This window comes from Erythrolamprus reginae, chromosome 1 (assembly GCF_031021105.1).
Source record: "Erythrolamprus reginae isolate rEryReg1 chromosome 1, rEryReg1.hap1, whole genome shotgun sequence".
Lineage (NCBI taxonomy): Eukaryota > Metazoa > Chordata > Lepidosauria > Squamata > Dipsadidae > Erythrolamprus > Erythrolamprus reginae.
Genome location: NC_091950.1, coordinates 310304440 through 310325640, shown reverse-complemented (window position 1 = coordinate 310325640; position 21201 = coordinate 310304440). Strand labels below are relative to the sequence as shown.

At 39.4% G+C, this 21201-nt stretch overlaps 1 protein-coding gene across 2 annotated transcripts in view; it reads left to right on the top strand.

Annotated features, from left to right (window-relative positions):
* Nucleotides 1–21201, top strand: part of ARHGAP18 (Rho GTPase activating protein 18) — an 82451-nt gene that overhangs the window by 49215 nt on the left and 12035 nt on the right. For both annotated transcript variants that reach the window (XM_070733492.1, XM_070733490.1), the window contains exons 7-12: nt 4209–4300; nt 6769–6846; nt 10096–10255; nt 14659–14741; nt 15741–15947; nt 17015–17179. In XM_070733492.1, coding sequence (XP_070589593.1) covers nt 4209–4300; nt 6769–6846; nt 10096–10255; nt 14659–14741; nt 15741–15947; nt 17015–17179 — 785 coding nt within the window. The remainder of the gene's footprint in view (nt 1–4208; nt 4301–6768; nt 6847–10095; nt 10256–14658; nt 14742–15740; nt 15948–17014; nt 17180–21201) is intronic.

Genomic DNA, 21201 nt, shown 5'->3' with positions numbered 1-21201 from the left:
TACTGAGGTTTAATTTGAATTCCATATACACTTAGCATTAAGGACAGAGTAGAAGGTCATTGTACAATGGCAAATAATTTCCTCACTGCCAAGAAAGCAAATCTAACTTCCCTAGTGAGTTGAGCTCCACTGAAGAGAGATATTGCCTAGCTCCCACCCACACACCCAAATCTACTATATGCAAGGCAAAGGTGCTAGTTGGTGGAAAACCTTGGCTCAGATAAGCACATTTATATTCCACTGATTTCTACTGCAGTGTTAAATATGCTTAAATGTACTTAACCCTAGGTGGATCAGACAGTAGGTAAGCTGCAGTATGAAACTGAAGCTGTGCATTAAAATAATAAAATATCCTCAAGATAGAGGAGATAATACTTTACATTTATTTTTGGCATAAGTTCACGTTTTCTGCCCGAAACCCATTTAGATGATCCCTCTGTAATTAAACTGTTCTGTAAACTGGCTCTTTAAACTCTCTCTTACTTTCCCATCCCCCTCCATTTTTTAAAATATGCATGCTTTCTTTAAATCATTTCTAGTTTTTAGAAGCTTTGAACTTTTCTAAGGAAGGACTGAGAGCAATCCCTTAGGGCTGAGTTTATCAGGAAGTGATGAAATAACCATTTGAACGACCTAGCACTTGGAAGTTTTAGAACAAAAATCGCATTGATGATACAGTACAACTTAAATAGTGCACGAATGTATTCTGACCTAGTCTCCTTTTATTAGACCCACGCATGCTTCTGGATTGGTTATGGTTTTGTAGGAGTGGCAGGTGTTTGGGTCCATGCATTGGTGATTTCATCTGTCAAGTAATGCCATCTGATGGAGTCTTAAAATTAAGCCTTCTGAGTTGTGGCACCTCTGAAACAGTACTTCTGTATGCTATCTGTATCAGCTGGTGACCTTCCAAATAACTACAACAACAAGCTGGATGCCATGGAATTTCATTTTAATATATGCCGATTAGTGTACATTAAAGTGACAATAAAGTTATTCTAAGTCTAACTTACAACCTAAATTCTGGGTTTAATTGTAGTTGTAAGTCGAGGATTATCTGTATGTCTATTCCCCTTGTTATAATCATGTTTTCTTTTTCTGATTTAATGTACCAAGCTTCTGTTTATAATTTATATGCCATCCAAAGTCACTGTTGGTTGGTCTTATACTATACATTTTAAATGGTAAACAATGAAGCCCACTTAGCAACAGAGCTCATGGTCTCATTGGGATATGCAGACCCATCGCTATTAAAAGAAAAAAGGTAAAGGTTTTCCCTGTCCAGTTGTGTCTGATTCAAGGGGCCAGTACTTAGCTCCGTTTGTTAGCCGAGGGAACCCACATTGTCCAAAGACCCATCCATGGTTGTGGCTAGCACGACTATATGCTGAGGCTGTTACCTTAATAATTAGATTTGTATGCCGCAATAGCACTTAGACTGATATTCCGCTTCACAGTGCTTCACAGCCCTCTCTAAGTGGTTTATAGAGTCAGCATATTGCCCCCAACAGTCTAGGTCCATGATGGCGAACCTATGGCATTTATGCCACAGGTGGCAGGAAGAGTCCTTTCTGTGGGCATGCAAGCCGTCATCCAGCTCAGCTCCACTGCCCATGCGTTCACACCTACCACCAGCCAGATGATTTTTGGCTTCTTTCCGGATTTCCAGGAGGTCCGTTTTTCGCCCTCCCTAGATGCTTTTCTCAAGCCTCCGGGACGGTGAAAACAGCTTCCCCTGGGTTTTAGAGACCTTTCGGAGGGGGTGGTGGGAGGTTGTATACGCATGCACAGGGGGAGTGTAGCAGGATTTGTGCATGGATTCATGGGGCAGCATACGTAGGGGGTATCACACATGCATTGCATTATGGGTGTTGACATGAGCATATGCACGCTGTCACACACGCCTTCAGCATGTGACAAGAAAAAGGTTAGCCATCACTGGTCTAAGTCCTCATTTTACTGACCTTGGAAGGATGGAAGGCTGAGTCAACCTTGAGTCAGGGAGACTCGCCACCATGGTACCTATACATCTACTCACATGTGCATGCTTTTGAACTGCTAGGTTAGCAGGAGCAAGTTAACAGGGAGCTCATCCTCATCACATAGCACTCGTGTCTTGAACCCGGGTGATCAACTTTCCAGCTGTCAAGCTCAGCGTCTTTAAACGCTGAGCCATTGTGGCCCCTATTACAAGATACCAAATTATAAAAGAAGTTGCATGTATCTAGAAATGCTTACTCAGTTTGGAGGTCATCATTTAAGTTCTCCAGAGCTAATTTCAATTTTCAGTATGTTGGGGATAAAACAGATGGTTTGAGAGATGTTTGGATACCACCGTTTTAGAATTCAGGACATAAGACTCTCCTTTCCTCTGATGGCCAACATACCCAAACTTTATGTGGCGGAAAAAGAGGGAGGGAATCCTATTTTACCAGTGACCTGAGGCTATAGGATTGCAGCTTGAAACTGTGAAATTAATTTAAAAGGGAAAGATAAAGCCTTTTGAAGAATAGATTATATAACTCAAAGCAGTTAATTTTTCATAACTTCTATAATGAGTTTCACTATTTTCTAAATTTGCCTTCTTAGATTTTTCTTTGATTTTATATCTTTTATTTAATCTCATATCTTGATGTACACCTGGAGAGAGAGGTGGATAAAAACAAATTTTATCCATTATCAGATCAACTTGATTCTGTCTGCCTGAATGAAATGTGTGTTTGTGTGTGTGTACACCTCTGTTTTTGTATGCTTATGTGTGTATTTCTAGAATAGAAATATTTCTAGAATAGAAATATTCTATCTCAATTTGGATTTCAAGGCAGTGTTCAATAGTTTTTTTAATGCAATGTTTTGTTAAAAAGAAATACAACATTAATTTTAAAATGACAGTTTAAATAGATTAAAACCAGGAACATGTTTTTGTTAGCTGCCCTGAATTGAAACATGCTGCCAGTATTGAAATTGAAACATGCTACTATCAAGTAGTTTCCTGTGCCAAAATATGCAGGAAGTATTCAGTAGAGATGCCAGGGTTGGAACTAAATTACTAAAGCCACAGCAAGAGATGTTTGACTTCTGTGTACATGTGATTTTCATCCACCTGCAGAAAATAACTCTTGTAACACATTTTATAATTTTTTTACAATATTTGACACTTGTTATGGTGTATTTCATAATAAGTAAGTGTAGGTTTTTTTTGTTAATATGATCAGTGTTTAGCTTTAGAAATTTGTATTAGTGATTTTTACTTAAGAAACTTATCTTTTCATTTATTTCTGGGGGGTTTTGTGCTTAGTCTGACCTACCCAAGCTTAGTAGATAAATAAATGAAACTGGAGAAAAATCAGCAGATGGACAGAATTGGACATACTCCTTGTTAATAGTATCAATAATAATTCGATGTATATAAATAACTTCACATGTTCTCATATCAATCTGCAAAAAAAGCAGTGTTATTTATGTATTTCAGATGATAGTCCATGCCTAATTCTAATTAAGGTTTCCCTCCCCGTCTTCCTTCTTAGCGTTTTCCCTGTGTTTATGTGTGAAGTGTTTTCCCTGCATATTTTCAGAAAATCATTTTGTCTTTAACTGCATGTTCAGTGGGCTTTATTCCTGAAAAACGACAATTTTGTAATGGGAATTGTATTGAAAATAACCGGGGTGGGCTTCAAAAATTTTAACAAGGACTTTTCTTCTCGGTTGCTAGGTGGGAGTGGCCATGTTAGGCGTAGCCTAGTCTGCATCCTGCACCATGTGGGGGATGTTTTTGCACTACTGGGGTTCTGCAGGCTTTCCTCAAGCCTCCGGGAGGGCTAAAATGGCCTCCTCAGACCCAGGAGGCCCTCTGGAGGCCAGAAACGGGTCCGTTTCTGGTCTTTTCAAACTTCTGGTAGGCCCATTTTTCGTCCTCCCTGAGCCTCCATGCTGCCCTGCACTTAAACCTGCATCTAAAATGGGCCATGTGGGACTCCTGGGGTGGGTGGGGTGGGATGAGGACAGCCAGGAGTGGGATTTGGAGGTTCTCCGAACTGCACAGAATCCTAGCTAGAGGTTCTCCTGAACTCTTGCGAACCCCCAGCAGTCCAGCCCTGAAAATAACTTTTCTCTCTGAACATGAAAACTAAAAGAAAATATTATTTTAAAATGCTATCATGTCACCACTTCATGACACCCCCCCCCCCCCCCCCCATCTTTTATTACAGAATCTGGTCTTTTCGGTGTTCCACTCTTGGTTTTGCTAGAACATGATCAAAAGAGAATTCCAGGTATCCGGACACCACTTATCTTTCAAAAAGTGAGTAGACTGACTGGTGTCCTTTCATTCTACTTTCCTGAACTTTGGTACTGAGTCCTGAAAGATACTGTATGTAATACTGGATTATTATTTTTTTAAAAAAAGACTGATATTTTATTATTTAGCAAAATATTTTATTATTATTATTATTTTTAATTGTATTTATATGCCGCTCATTCCGAAATGGACTCAGAGCGGTTGACATCAGTTATAAATATAACAATAGTAAAAAAAACAGTGAAAAATACAATAAAATCAGCAATATGATAAAAGCGATAATATCATTAAAAAACCCTGCATATATTACAATCACTCTGGTTCTAATTTCAAGCCTGCCGGAAGAGGCAGGTCTTAACAGCTTTCCAGAAGACTGGTATGGAGAAGATAGTGCGGATCTCTGGGGGCAGTTGATTCCACAGGGCCAGAGCGGCCACAGAGAAGGCTCTTCCCCAAGGTCCTGCCAACCAACATTGTTTGGTGGAAGGGACCTGGAGAAGGCCCGCAGCAAGGTATGAAGACAGGCGGTCCCGTAGATAGTCTCGCCGTATATTTTTTAAATTAAGTACGGCATCTTCTCTTTTTATCTTTGATGCCTTGATAAAATTATTTCTGCTCTCTGTTGGTCAGTGGGTCGGTTAAACAAGTTGTTCTTACCTTCTTTTCACACAATCATCAATTGTAATCCAAATAATTGTGTTTTACCCGAGAATAATTTTCCCAGAACTTTGTAGAATAAACCAAGATCACATACATATTGCTCAACCTTCGTAGCCCAAAAAGAGTGGTAATTAAATAGCAAAAGGGAATTATGGGGAAAGGGACCTTTGCCCAGCTTAGGCTACTGCATCAATTTGTGGCCCTACTTGGACTGGTGTCCAGGTGATGATAACGCAACTATGTGATTAGAGTACTACAGTGTATTCTTATAGGACAATTGTTAGAGAAAAATTTCAGAAGTTGCAGTTGGTCCAGAATGCAGCAATTAAATTGCTAAGTCTCAGTCACCATCTCACCACAGCAGAATCACGCTGATTTATACCACTTGCCTGACCTACTTATTATCAGTCAATTTCCAGGCCCAATTCAAACTTGGCTGCTATTACAAAGCCATACATGGTTTAGTACAAGGTTATATCATACACTGCCTTGCCTTAGTTCTTTGGGGTATTTCAAGGGACCTATTGACAGTCCTATTTCCCTGAAATTATATGCATCTGCCGCACGAATTCCAGTGACCGATTTGGTCCCACAGAGTTGGCCTTCTCCGGGTCCCGTCGACTAAACAATGTCGTTTGGCAGGTCCCAGGGGAAGAGCCTTCTCTGTGACGACCCCGACCCTCTGGAACCAGCTCCCCCCTGAGATTAGAACTGTCCCCACTCTCCTTGCCTTTCGTAAACTCCTTAAAACCCACCTCTGCCATCAGGCATGGGGGAATTGAGACATCTCCTCCGGGCCTATACAATTCATGTATGGTATGTTTGTGTGTATGTCTGCTTTAATAACGGTTTTTTAAAATGTTTTTAAATTATTAGATTTGTCTTGAATTGTTTTATTGTTGTTGTGAGCCGCCCCGAGTCTACGGAGAGGGGCGGCATACAAATAAAATAAAATAGAATAGAATAAAATAGAATAAAATAGAATAAAATAAATAAATATAAAAATAAATAAAATAAAATAAATAAATAAAAAATAAAAACAAACAAACAAACAAACAAACAAACAGGGATCTTCTATCTTGGCCTCCATGTTTGCCATATGCTTTCCCTGGAGGTGCATATGGCAATAATACATTCCTCAAGGCAATGAAAACATTCCAGTTTCATCATGCATTTATTTGGCAGTAGTTGATTGACTCTGCCAGGTATAAATGAAGTAAGAACTTTGTAAACTGGCATCAAATTAGATGCAATATCCAGAACTAAGCTGGGCAACACTCTTGCTAACTCTGTAAGTATTTTATTTTTATATGATAACATCTAACCTGGGATAATACCTGAAGATAGAAATTCTGCACTGAAAAGCCATCATTAGCAAGAAGCCTTATGGAGCAAACCTGCTGTGCATTTGATTGGGTGTATATGAACTGTAAATTCTCTTCTGCATATAAAATATTTTTCATTGATTAATATCTATGGAAACAAACCTCGCCTCCTTCTCAATAAATTATTTCACCTGAGTCAGGAATGGGAAGGTGGCCAAAGCAGAAAGCAGGAGATGAATTTCAGAAATCAATAAATAAAGTCCATATCCTGTGATGTGAGGTGGGTGAGGTTTTATCTGTTCTCCACATTGAATCTGGATAAACATTATTTTATGCACACATGTTACAATAATAGTTGTCTTTGTAGTTCTGGTACTGCAAAAAAATAAAAAAGCATGACACAATGGAGGCACATATGCTGAAATTGTTATGATGATTGTAGCAATCTTTTTATGTATGCTTTCTGTTTTCCATGTTTATGTTCAGCTCATTTCTCAGATAGAAGGGGGAAAGCTGGAAACGGAAGGATTGCTCCGAATACCAGGAGTGGCTGCTAGAGTAAAGGTAAAATGGTCCTTCAGCTTAGGAAAAATGGTGCTGTGTTCTCCACCAGTGTTTGGGTTCTTCGTTTATATTTGATAATGTGTGCACAGTAGCGAGCCTCAAACTCAGATGTTTATAAATAAAGTTGTAACTTCTATCTATTTATTCTAAATCATATAGCAGAAGTGGGTAGAAGCTATAGAGCAGATTGTCTGCTGATCAAAATTTATTTTATGACTTTCAGAACTGACTTATTCAAAACTATAGATTTTATGTGCAAGTCAAGACTATACACCCACATTCACACACACACACACACACACACACACACACAGAGAGAGAATTATTTTAAGGATGTTTCTGAATTAAATTAAGGAGTGGCATGGAAAAATCAGTTCCCTTTCATTTTACTCAGATATTGTCCTCTGTATGGTTGCTTTCTCCTTAGGTGCGGGAGGTTTGTTCAGTTGTTTTATATTACTGCTTTTCTAACAACTCATCATCCTCTCTGACATTTTGAAACTGGTTTTATTTCTGCTGCTTTCAAATATTCATAAAATTGTAAAGCAAAAGCTGCAGATTGGAGAAGTAGGTTGTGCAATTTAGAAATACATGCCCACTCTAAGGAGGTGAAATATGGATTCTTGTTGACCTAGCAAATGGTTGGATTGAAGCGAGATATGAAATGTGCATTTTATGATGTGGTTTGGGGGAGGATCAGCAAGTGGCTTTGAGACAACATATTAAAAAAAGGAGACATCAGGCAAAAGTTGCTTCTCTTAGGCTCCCTGAATTACATCCAAATCCCTTGTAAAATATTGTCAGAGGAGAATTTGATCTGGGATAAAGAAGACAGATAATATAATTGAGGCACTAGCCTTCATAACATAGAAAGATGTTTTATATCAACTTGTAGAATTGTTCCATCTTGTCCCAATAGACTGTCTGTTTTGATAGTTAAGGCTTCGGACAAGCATCTGTGCAAATGCCCTACAGGATGGAAAACTGCACATATGGCCTTTGGACTATGATCAAAAGCCTTCTACAAGATAGCTGCTAAAAAATACAGCTGCTGCTTGGAGCAGAGTGACACAAACATAAAATGAGATTGGAATGAAAAGGGGAATTGGAAGTCTTAGAGAAACAAAAAAATGCTAGAAAAAAAGATAGGGACCAGCAGCATCTCCAAAGAGTGTCAAAAACTGTAATCGGGCACTTCAAAGCTTTGTCCGTGTTTTACGTGCAGTAGACTTTTGATACTGATTCTGTACCTACTATCTTGTATATTTAAACGTCCCTTGTGCAGATGCTGGGTTTTTTGGCCCCACCCATAATTTGCTTGCTGAGTAGCCTTCCAGAAGAGTCTATGACAGTTCACCACAGCCAACTTGCCATGGGACAGCTCGCTGTGGGACAAGAGTTATACTAATATCAAAGAAATGGTGGAATGTAAATCATTAAAGAAAGGATGCAAAAGGAAGGATTGAATGAAAAGTGAATGACAGAAATTTATTTTTTAAATTTTATTTTGAGTAATTAAATTGCATTGTTAAATTGTTCTGCAGCTAATTGTCCAGCCGCAAGTTGGCCATGGCAAGTTGTCCCACAGCAAGTTGGCTGTGACCAACTGGCCGTAGCGAGTCAGCTGTGACAAGTGGTCCCATTCCGCTTCCAGAAGATACATCTAAGAAAATGTGACCTGTTCTAGAGTAGTACCAAAATCCAACCACAGTCTTTTCAATTATTTGAAGGAATTCAGAAGCATCTGCACATAATGTGATTTAAAATTTTAAAACATTGTGCATGTGTGTTGTTATTGTTAACTAAAAGGATTTTTGAACCACCTCTTCCTCTTATGAACGCTATTACTGTGAAGAAGAAAACACACCTGAGCTATGGTTAAAATGGAAATCCAGTCTTTTGGAGTACAGTGGTCCCTCGATTTTCGCGGGTTCCAACTTCACGAATGGCTATACCATGGTTTTTCAAAAATATTAATTAAAAAATACTTTGCGGTTTCCCCCCCCCCCCCATACCACAGTTTTTCCCGCCCGATGACGTCATATGTTATCGCCAAACTTTCATCCGCTTTTAATAAATATTTTTTTTAATAAACTTTAATAAATAAACATGGTGAGTAATAATCTAAATGGTTGCTAAGGGAATGAGAAATTGCAGTTTAGGGGTTTAAAGTGTTAAGGGAAGGCTTGTGATACTGTTCATAGCCAAAAATAGTGTACAGTGGTACCTCATCATACGAACTTAATTGGTTCCAGGAGGAGGTTCGTAAGGTGAAAAGTTCATAAGATGAAACAATGTTTCCCATAGGAATCAATGTAAAAGCAAATAATGCGTGCAAATCGTTCAGGAAAATCCCAAACTTTAGAAGGGAGGCAAACAGAGGGCAGGGAGGAGCAGCTAAAGGGGGCGGGTGGAAGAAGCAAGACTAGGCTAAAGGGTGAGTGGGAAGGAAGAAAGGCAAGGGGGGCGCCCCTCCCTTTTCTTTCTTCAAAAGACACTGTTTCAGTTCCTTTGCAAGCAGGTTGTTCTCTGCAAAAATTTTCCTCCCCCAAGCTGCCCCTCCCTCCTCCCTTTTCTTTCTTAAAAAGACACTCTTTCAGTTCCTTTGCAAGCACGTTCTCTGCAAACTTTTTCCTCCCCCAAGCTGCCCCTCCCTCCTCCCTTTTCTTTCTTAAAAAGACATCCTTTCAGTTCCTTTGCAAGCACGTTGTTCTCTGCAAAATGTTTCCTACTCCAAGCAGCCCCTCCCTTTTCTTTCTTCAAAAAAGGGGGGAAAAAGAAACCCCTTCATCCCAGCAGCAGCTGCTTAGGTTTGTAAGGTGAAAATAGTTCGGAAGAAGAGGCAAAAAAATCTTAAACACCGGGTTTGTATCTTGAAAAGTTCGTTAGAAGAGGCGTTCGTAAGATGAGGTACCACTGTATTTACTTCCGCATCTCTACTTCGCGGAAATTCGACTTTCGCAGGCGGTCTCGGAACGCATCCCCCGTGAAAATCGAGAAAACACTGTATATGGCATTGCACACACAAACCCCTCCACCCCCCAAAATACATATTTTTAGTGCAATGTTTGAAAAATCCTGGGAAATGTAGCAGTAAGCCTGATGTATGAGTTGTGGGGGGGCGGGGGGAGTGACACAGTTTGTTAGATTTCATGTGTTATTTTTTTTCATGCAGGTTGTAAGGTACAATATTTTTAAATATGAAGTGCCACCCTCAGCACCTGCGTTTGTTTCCCCTCTGTCCCTTAGAACCTTTGCCAAGAGCTAGAATCAAAGTTTTACGAAGGGACTTTCAACTGGGACAGTGTCAAACAGCATGATGCAGCCAGCATTCTAAAATTCTTCATGCGAGAATTGCCGCAACCCTTGTTCACTGTGGAGTATCTTAAGGCTTTCCAGGATGTGCAGAGTAAGTAGCATGGGGTTGGTCTTTTTTTAGTTTACTGTTGGGAGATTACGCAGAGTCAAATGCTGAGCGTTCAAGATAAACAGGGCTCGGCTCAGCCTATGAGATGCTTAGATTAGGCAGCCACCGAAACTACTGCGTACACTTAATCTTTATTGACATATAGGTCTCAGATTTCTAGTTTCTAAATGTCCACTGAAGGAACAGGATTCAAAGCCAGCAGAATTATGTAGTAAGCAATTTCTGATTATTTGTTCATCCCAAATTGCCCCCAGGTCTTTGGAGCAGATTATCAGGCAAAGTTAGGGGCTTCCAAAAGGGGGAATCATCATAGATCCTTTCCCCCTTCATTCTACTATAAGGAACCTCCGCTGGACTAGGGAGTGTCTTTCAATCAAAGCATATTAATTGTCCCATGAAATAGCAGCAAAACAAAACCACCACCCCCATACACACACATATGGGAACAGATGTGCAGAATTGCCTATATTCATTAATACACCTTAAGAACATAAGAAGAGCCATGCTGAATTGGCCAAAGCCCATTGAGTCCAGCATTCTGTGTCACACAGTGGCCCACCAATTGTCTATGGGGATCTTGAGCAGAAAGAGAAGGCAAGACCTTCCCTTTCCCCTGACCCCCAACAAATGGTACTCAAGGGAATCCTGCCTGCCTCAACCAACATAGAGGCGGCACCTGGACATCCATTGCAATAACCACTGATAAACTTGAATCTGTCTAATCCTGCCTTGAAACTATCCTGTTCATTTTCAGAATAGTCAAAAAGCATTCCCAAAGTGTGTTATAATTAATTACAATACAAAATGTGCTACATTATAAATTCTAGGACCAGGCTTGGAAACAATAGAGCAGTGATTTTCAACCTTTTTTCAGCCGCGGCACATTTTTTACATTTACGAAACCCTGGGGCACATTGAGCGGGGTGGGGTGGGGGCTAAAAAAAGTTTGGACAAAAAAATTCTCTCTTCCTCCCTTTCGCTCTATTTCTCTCTACCTTTTTCTCTCCCTTCCTTCCTCTTTCTTTTTCTCCATCCCTCTTTCTTTCTCCTCCTTCCTTCCTCTCTTTTTTGCTCTCTTTCTCTCTCCCTCCCTCCCTCTATGTCTTTCTCTCTCTCTCCGCTCCCTCCCTCTTTCTCTTTCTCTCTTGCTCTTTCTCTTGCTTTCTTTCTCTCTCGTTCTTTTTCTCTCTCATTCTTTCTCTCTTGCTTTCTTTCTCTCTCTGAGCTTTGCGGCACACCTGACCATGTCTTACGGCACACTAGTGTGCCGCGGCACACTGGTTGAAAAACACTGCAATAGAGAACTACAGATCCCGGCACCTCTTACCAAAATGTATGTTGGCTGGGGCTGCTGAGGGTAGTTATGAGTAGCCAGGGAGTCCTAAGATTTCCTACACTTCCTGTAAGAGGCCATTTAGGTTGCTTTTGAAAATGTCATCATTTTACATTATCATTCTTTTAAGAAAAAGTTAAGGTCGGGCAGCTGTAAGACTTCGAGCAATTCCATTGTGATTTTTTTTCACCCCTTCTCTTGGCCTTGTTCATAGTCCACAACTGATGTGATACAATTTTCCAGTTACTTCAATTAACTCATTAGCTTGGGAAATCTGCTTGCATTTTTCCCCTCTCCCTCTGGAGATAGAGGTTCAAAGTAAGCTGGAATCCACATTCCAATGAGTTCATCTTGTATTTGCTGGCATTTTTCCCCTCATTGGAGAGAATCCTGCCCCTCCTTCCATTTAGTGCTTTCCTCAGCCAAATTAGAGATAAAACCCTTCAGTGCAGTTTTGGATAAATGGTATTCTCATACCGTTTGCTGCCATGCAACTCTCTTGGGACTTTGTGGGATAAAGCACTTCATAATTTTTGCAAGAATGCCACTTATAAAGTTTATCTAGTGCTATGATAAACAGAAGGATTTTAGGCTTTCAAGTGTATTTATTAATACTTTTATTCATTCCTTGTAACTACCTCTATATAAAGCATCAGACAAATGCACACAAATTAATATGGATAAATACTGTACATCGAATGTGTTGGTTAGAGAAAATAGATTTATGGAATTTTAATGCTCTTTGAATTTGCTTATTTGCTTGCAGATGTTTTATTACCTGACCAGGTAACATCTTCAATGCTAGAAGGGAGTTTGGTCTATGATTATAAGCAGTAAGCTATCAAAGTTGGTGGGGTGATGTTTTCTCCTTGGTTCTTTGCATAGATTAGATTGTTTATTGCTTGATTGTTCAGGTGTTAATCCATGCATTTCGGGATGCTGATTTCTGGAGAGATGTTCTGATGTTTTTGTTTTATTTTATTTATTTATTTATTTATTTTATTAGATTTGTATGTCGCCCCTCTCTGAAGACTCGGGACGGTTTTCTTCTTAGCTCTTTTGAATGCTGTATAAATATAATTTATTTCTACGTGTTGGTTGATGGCTGATTTGTCTGAACAGCAAGCTTCTGGAAATTTTCTAGCATTTTTGGATTTATCTTGACCTAAAATGCTATGGTTTAGACTGCCTTATGGTAAAATTAAGGATTTTCCATTGTGTCTTCTGATTGCTGTTTGGTGTTCCTGTATGTGCTTTGTTGATGTCCTACGAAATGGTTGTTGCAATCCTTACACAATCCGTACGTTGTAGAATGAAGATGATGTCTGTTTTTAATTTTGGGGCTAACATGTCTTTTGGTTTGCTTAAGATGTTTTGAGGAACTTTAGTTCTGCTATAATGAGGCTGTATAGTTGTAATTGCTAGTTATTTCTGAGATGGTTTTGATGGATGGTAGCGTTCAACCATTTTTCATGAAGTTGCATGAGTATCCATTTTATTGGAAAATGTTGTATGGATGATCCATTTCCTTCTTCTGGTTACTTAATTTTCATATCTGTAGTAATACTCTTACTCAGCTTCACTTGTGGGAGTTTGGGTTGTTACACCCACAGTTCAATCCTGAGCTGCACATATTATGCTCTATTAAAAACAGATTCCCACCCCCCTTTTTTAAACAAAAGTTAATTAGTATTCGCAGAAGACTGGAAGCTCTAGAGACAGCGTAGACTTGTCCAGTTGTCTAGAGACAGCATAACCTTGTCCAGTTTGAAAGAGGATGCTGATTGGCTGAGGTTCTCTACTCAGCAGTTGGCTAGCTCAGAGTAAGACGAGATTTGCTTAAAGATGCTTTCTGCAAATTCCAGACCCACAAAATTATATACAGTACCTAATTGCTGAATCTATTCGAAGTCTATACTTTGTGGATACAATTTTCATGGTTATCCTCATTGTTTTGATAGTGCCGTGTTTTCCCCAAAATAAGACCATCTTATATTTTTTTTGAACCCTGAAATTAACTCTTGGGCATATTGCCATGCATGGAAGCCCGATTTGGCTTATTATCAGGGGATGTCTTATTTTGGGAAAAACAGGGTATGTTGAGAATTATTAGCAGATGAGGAAGCAGTGGTATGTTTGGCTTTTTTATTTCTAGAGTTACATGTTAGTTTCAGCTATAGATGCTATCTTTTTTATTGCCTTATCAACATTTGTTATATAAGCCTTTCCAGTGAATTAAAGGGAGACACCGAGTAACTGGTATTAAGACATAATTATATTCACTTAAAAAGATTTGCACTATTCTGTCCGAATCTGTATTGTGGGAAAGGGCAAGGAGTAAGAACGGTTTAAGGTTGATTTATATCTGATTCCCCCTGTCTGCATGAGTGGTTTTCATAATTTCGTGGTTATCCTCATTGCTTGTATATGTAGATATTTTTCTGTAATTGGCAAGGGCATTTACTGTGTGTATTTCACACAGGCATTTTTAAAGTTTGCTTAATTTCTGCCCTGAAAGCTAGGTTATTCAGTACATAAAAATATTAAGCAAAATATATGCGGGTAAAATTTTAAGAATCCTGAACATTGCTGATAATAACATTTCTGTTGGCTCCTACTAATCGTTTAAGCAATCATGCAGAGTTTGGTATTCCTGGATCAGCATCACAATTTATTTGGTAATAATTTGCACAGGAAAGACCACTGTATTTCACAGAGTATCATGAACTCCCTCCAATTCATGTGCATAAGTGGCAGATACATCTGGGAAGGCGTTCTCTTTTTATCACATTTTTTTTAAAATCAGGAAGCATTGCTGATATAAAACAAAATAACCAAAAAAAGGAGAGGTTGCCATTATTTAAGACCTAATAAATAGCATGGTAGCTGAGTTATGAAAAACATGAATCTGGAGCTTTTGTTAACCCATTGTCATAATTTGAATTTTTCAGTGTTTCATTGAGGTTAATTATATCATTTCATGTCCAGTAATGTCATTGAGGAAAATGCAAAATCATTCCAAAATTGATATGCTTGCACATTTCCTTGGCAGAGCTTCCAACCAAGAAACAGCAGCTACAAGCACTGAACCTTTTGGTTCTTCTTCTCCCAGAGGGAAACAGGGATACACTCAAGGTTAGCCACTTGATATTATTTTTAAGTATCAGGACTGGTAATTGAGAAAATTCCAGAATAATCAGCCAGGAGTGCTGTAGGTTGCTCATTTGGGATCAGAATGATTACAGAGACCTAAAATTAAGATGTTCAGTTTGGAATATGAAGATTCAGTGAAAAAAAAAGCAAATAACCTGGCGTCTTTTGCCTACTAAAGAAAGAATCAGGAAGGACACGATAAAATCCATTATCTCACTGCTAAACAAATATTTCCCTCACCACTGTCAAACTATTCACTAAGGCTGCATTACTATTACTATTAGTCTTCTCCTCGTTCCTCTCACGCATTTCCTCTCACTTATGACTGTAACTTGTTGCTTTGCTGTAACAAAGTGTTGTATCTCATGATTCTTGACAAAGATTGACAAATCTTTTCTTTTATGTACACTGAGAGCACATGCACTAAAGACCAATTCCTTGTGTGTCCAATCATATTTGGCCAATGAAGAATTCTGTTCTGTTCTGTTCTGTCTTAAAAGGTGGTGATTTTTTTCCTCCTTTCCATTCTCTTGTAGTAGAGAATAGACAACCCCATCTTAAAAGGATAGTTCCAGCATGTATTTCCTGCATAGAGTTGTGGAATGAGCTGGGGGAAGTTATATTAAAATGGCCTTGCATTCTAGTTGCCATTGTTATTTCACCCGAGGGCTTCTTGAGGGCAACATAATAATTGGCAAGCACATAGGCCTTGCAAGACCAACGTAAATAAAAATTGGACAATCTGATAGTTTGACAATTGCTGTGATTAGTTAACCCATATAGAATAAAAACTACTTTAGTCCCTGTCTTTGCCATATTACTAAAATAATTAAACACTTGACTTTGATGTTGGGCATCACATAAGTTGCATCACCAAAGACATGCATATAAAGCACTCCATAGATGCAGTTAGCCATCTTTTTTAAATAGGCTGTTTGAATGCACATACAGCTACTTTTGAAATGGTGCTCTTGTTTTCAGGTGCTGCTTGAATTTCTTCAAAGAGTGATTGATCATCGAGATAAAAACAAGATGAACCTAAAGAATGTTGCCATGGTTATGGCTCCAAACCTCTTCATGTTTCATGGTTTGGGTGCCAAGCCCACAGAACAAAGCGAGTTTGTTATGGCGGCTGGGACAGCCAATGTCATGCGCTTTATGATTAAATACCAGAATCTTCTTTGGACTGTAAGTTTGCTTTTGTTAAAAAGTGAGTGTTACCCTGAAAGAATTGTCATGGAAGCAGTGGGCCTCAATTTTTCTGTCTTGGAGACAATGCAGTTAAATGCTATAAATGCTATACTAATTATACATGAGTCTGAGGAAAAAGATGCCTTTTTCTTTTGATTTATTATAAAGATCAAATGAACATCCACCCAAATTTAGAAACAGGATGTTTTTTTCTGAGACCATATTAATCAACAAACCAGAAAATAATCCAGTTTTATTTAATCCAGTTAATGCATAATCTGTGTTCCCCTTGGAAACATTTACAAAATAATTCATTCTGCATTTGGGTTCTTTAATTTGGTTATTCATTCTTCACACAATCCTTCCCATTTTGTCAACTGTTTTGTTTTTCACAAAGAACTGTAACCTTATTAAGCATACTTAAGTATTTAGCATACTTTATACATGGTTCTTAATGAAAACAATCAAATTTTCCCTTCTAGTAATATACTCATGTAAAGCTGTCTGAGAAAAGACGTCAGTGTCTGAATCCTTTTACTTATGTGACTTTAAAAAAAAACCTGAACTTCATTTCCATGGGAGTAGTTGCAGTTGAGATTTAAATGTTTTTGGGAGTTCTGGATTGTACAATACCAGAGGTCTTCAACCTTGACAACTTTAAGACTTGTGAACTTTAACTCCCAAAATTCCTGATCTTTGCTGGATGAGGAATTCCGGGAGCTGAACTTTACAAGTCTTAAAGTTGGCAAGGTTGGAGGCCCCTGGTTTAAAATACTGTGGTATCTGGAACTGAAGTTGTTGGCTAGAGGAGTATGGTTTGCTACCCAAGGCAAACTCTTTGTACTTAAATATAGAATATATCATCTCACTGAGTGTGTATAGCAATTCGATATTGAAATAACACATTTCACTTTATAAAGGAAACTCCACTGGTACCGAACATAAATGCATCTGCTGTTCAATTTTAGCTGTTTTATTATTGGAAAGCTTCCAACAGATGTTTACTAATGTCTTAAGGGAGCCATAGTAATGTTGCAATAAAACATGGTGTCTTGTCTGCCTAGATTCCTACGTTTCTTGTGAACCAAGTAAGAAAGCAGAATGCTGAAAGTCAGAAAAAGGAACGAAAGGACAAAGCAATGAGGAAACTTCTGAAAAAAATGGCATATGACCGAGAAAAACATGAGAAGCAAGATAAAAGTATCAGCGATCAAAAGAGTGGCAATGATGTAAGCAAACAACTTGTAACAAAAATCCACAGTTCCTACTTCAGCTGTACTCACAGGGATTAGAGCCTGCAGAACAAAGAAATTTGTATCTCTTTGGAGTATCTTGTGTATTTAACTGTAGAAGTTGCTTGTAGTAAATTGTAGGATAATTGCCTACGGTTGTGGTTGCTCTTACTAGAATGCCTCTCAATCATACCTATGCACTTCCTTACATTTTTAGAGTTCAAATCACCACCCTAATCTGAACAAAGAAGAGAAACGAATCCTTACATTTTGAGCAATTGCAGTACTGACACATTTAGAAGTTATGAAATTGGTGAATGCTGGTATAATCTGCTTGTAGCTGGGGAAAAAATTATGCAGCTGCCTGTGACACAAAAAGTCTTTTTATTTCTCAGCCATGCTATTTGGGTTAAAGATTAAACTATCAGTACAGTCCCAAAATAAAGCACTGTTAAATACTTAAAATATAGTCACTGCAAACATATTATATGTTCTAAGCAAACTTCAACTTTCTTTAGCTGTCTATTTTTTAAAAAGTCAAAACTCTTGCTAGAATATATAATTTTTGTTGTTTTTCACCTGGATAAATTTAGATAATGATATCTATCAAAATATCAGCATACTATAAACATAACAGGAAAAAAGCCAAATATTTGCATATTATTTTTCTGAATATAGATTTTCTTTCAATTATTCCTATTTTCTAACTGAATATTTATAATCTTAGTGGATTGGAGCCATCTTGTGGATACATTTAAAATTGCATGGACTTGAACATTCCCCCCCCCCCCCCCCCAAAAAAAAATTTGAAAACAAATTAGTGATTTTGGCCACATTCATTGTGATACAAATAGTTGTTTTTGGTTCTTTGGACCCAGAGCAGGAGTGGATATCTGATATCCCCAGTTACATAGCCCTTTTATGGCCCCCGACGGTATTCTTCATTTTAAAAGTTTGGTTAATTGTTTCAAAAATTATCTCAATTTAAGAGTAAATGTAGCAGAAACCCCAAACTCTCCACATGTGAATATTCTGGGCCAACCCCCTTTGCATAAGCTCTCCACCTACAAAAAGATATTGACAAAATTGAATGGGTCCAAAGACAGGCTACAAGAATGGTGGAAGGTCTTAAGCATAAAACGTATCAGGAAAGACTTAATGAACTCAATCTGTATAGTCTGGAGGACAGAAGGAAAAGGGGGGACATGATCGAAACATTTAAATATATTAAAGGGTTAAATAAGGTCCAGGAGGGAAATGTTTTTAATAGGAAAGTGAACACAAGAACAAGGGGACACAATCTGAAGTTAGTTGGGGGAAAGATCAAAAGCAACATGAGAAAATATTATTTTACTGAAAGAGTAGTAGATCCTTGGAACAAAGTTCCAGCAGACGTGGTTGGTAAATCCACAGTAACTGAATTTAAACATTCCTGGGATAAACATATATCCATCCTAAGATAAAACACAGGAAATAGTATAAGGGCAGACTAGATGGACCATGAGGTCTTTTTCTGCCGTCAGACTTCTATGTTTCTATGTTTCCATTGCTCAGCTCTTGCCTTCCTAAACCACGGAGAGGGGCGGCATACAAATCTAAATAATATAATATATATAATATATATAATATATATTAGTTCTTGGCAACCCAAAGTTGGCCCGTCCAGGTAGGAGAAAGACACACATTGGAACATAATGTAAATTTGCATGTTTGTGCGTTGTTTGAAACTTAAAATTCTGTTATTGTATTCCTCACTCTTTAATTCAAAGATAGTTTGAAATTCCATGTGTGCTTACCTATTTGTATTTCTGCTATTTTGTAATAATATTTCCATTTTCCTATACAGGTAGTTCTCAACTATTTATTCAGTGAATGTTCAAAATTCTGGCAGTGCCAAACAAATGATAATTACACACACTTTCCAAAGTATTGGCTGCTGCAGTGCCTCTGTGGTTTTGTGATCAAAATTTTGGATCACTTGGCAACCTGCCTGCACTTACAATCTTGGGAACACTGCAACAGCTCCCTAACTGACTATCTTCCCCTCCCCCTCCCATTTCTGCCCATTTAGCCACCCTGCATAGTGGTACCGGGACTGAAATAGAGGCTGGGGCCTTCCCTCAAGGTCTTTACTTCAACCCCAGTGCTACCACTGCCGCAAAATGCTGCCTTAAGCCCTGTGTTATGGCCAGCCACTTCAGCGCCATAGTGCAAAGCTCCATTCACCCCATCCACCCCATTACCAGAAGTGGGTTCCTATTAATCTGGTCCGGTGCGCTGCACTAGTAGTGGCCTGCCAATTGCACAATTTGTGCTGTCTTTGCTGGTCCATGCACAGCGCCATCTTTTTTTGCTAATTTTTTGTGATTTTTTTTCCGCTCTCTGAGCATGCTCGGAAGGAAAATATCCCCTCTGCGCATGCGCAGAAGCAAAATTACACAAAGGGATGCACACGTGAGAGAGAGCATGAAACATCACAATGCACATCTAGCGCACCGGTAGGAAGATAAGAGGAACCCACCCCTACCCAATACCCAGCATTCTGCAGGCGCTGCTGCACTTAGCTGCCCTTTGCCTTATTTCTTCTGATGGCAGTGAGGCAGTAGTGTGTTGCAGCTGGTACTGGTGGGATCGGCGATCCGTTAGTGGAAATGGAGATGCACCCGCATCTCCACGCCCCCGAGGCATCTACGTGTGCACCTGCCTGTGATTTGGCTTCTGCACATGCACCGGAAATGAAATCTCACATGAGGATGTTCTCGCGTGAGAGATTTCACCCATTTTTTGCTCCCGCGCAGGCAGCGAAGCAAAGATATCATCAAAAATCACCGAAATCTGACTCACACACACATCCTCACACAAGATTTGTCTCCCAGCGCATGCGCAGACGCACCCATGCCAGTCTCCAGGAGCATTCTGGTAGCGGCAAAAGGTAGCAGCCCCCACCCACAGTGAGGAACACCTGGCGTGGCCCTATGGAAGGCAGTTTCTGCGGCTGTGCCATTCCCAGGGGTGGGCTGCTGCCCGGACGGGGGTGGGGGGAGGAAGTGGGGAAGTAGCAAAAATGGAGAACCCAATTTGCACTGAAAGATGTTGAAAGAAAAATGTAGGGCGTCCTGTGTAAACCACGCCCACAGTGTGGTAGTAAAAATTTTGGTAGCCCTTCACTGGCCAGGCCTATTCCCCAAGGCTGCTAGTGCCACCTCCAAACAGAAGAGAAACAGGATCAGGCCTGGCACACCTCAGCTGTGCTTTGGGGTTGACCTGGGGTTGTCCTGGGGTCAGCAGGGCCAGTAAGATGACAGGGCAAGCAAGTGTAGAATGGCAAGGGTTGACTGGGTGACAGAGTTGAGCTGAGTGTAGGGCAGAAGAGCTGGCAGGGCAGGCAGAGGCAGTAGAGTGTAATTTGACCAAAGGGCAGAGATGGGGAGAGATAGGCAGGTGGGGCAGCTGTGTAATGCAAGAAGTCCCTTATCTTACGAGGCATGGGGCTGAGAAGGAACAGCTTGGATTGGGATGGGTCCTCACCTAACAACCTGTGGTATTCAGTAGGGATTGCTGTTGCCTAACAAAGTGTCACATTGTGCTTTATAACGAATCCCTTAGCAGAATTTTCAAGTAGGATATACCAGTCCCAATTACTGTTGAAACTCAAAGACCATGTCTTTAAACCGCTAAAATACCTAGGTAACACCTGCTTCAATGCCTGCTTTCACATTCTGGCATGTGGAACCAGGATGAAAGTAGTGTGCGATGATTCTTTAGACTTATGCCACATATCTTAGCATTCAAATAAAATGCCGTATGGCACATGTTGAAATTTAAGCAGTGGGCTTCTTTTGAATATAAGTTAACCTCTTTCTGAAATTTGAAATAACACACACTGTTTAGTATTTTGGAATTATTATACTCTATCAGAATGGGAAATGGCATTTGGTTAGAAAATTAAAACTTGATCCACTACTGCTTTTTAAGAGTGTAAGATTCCAAAATGTAGGGCCCCAACCCCACCCAACTTT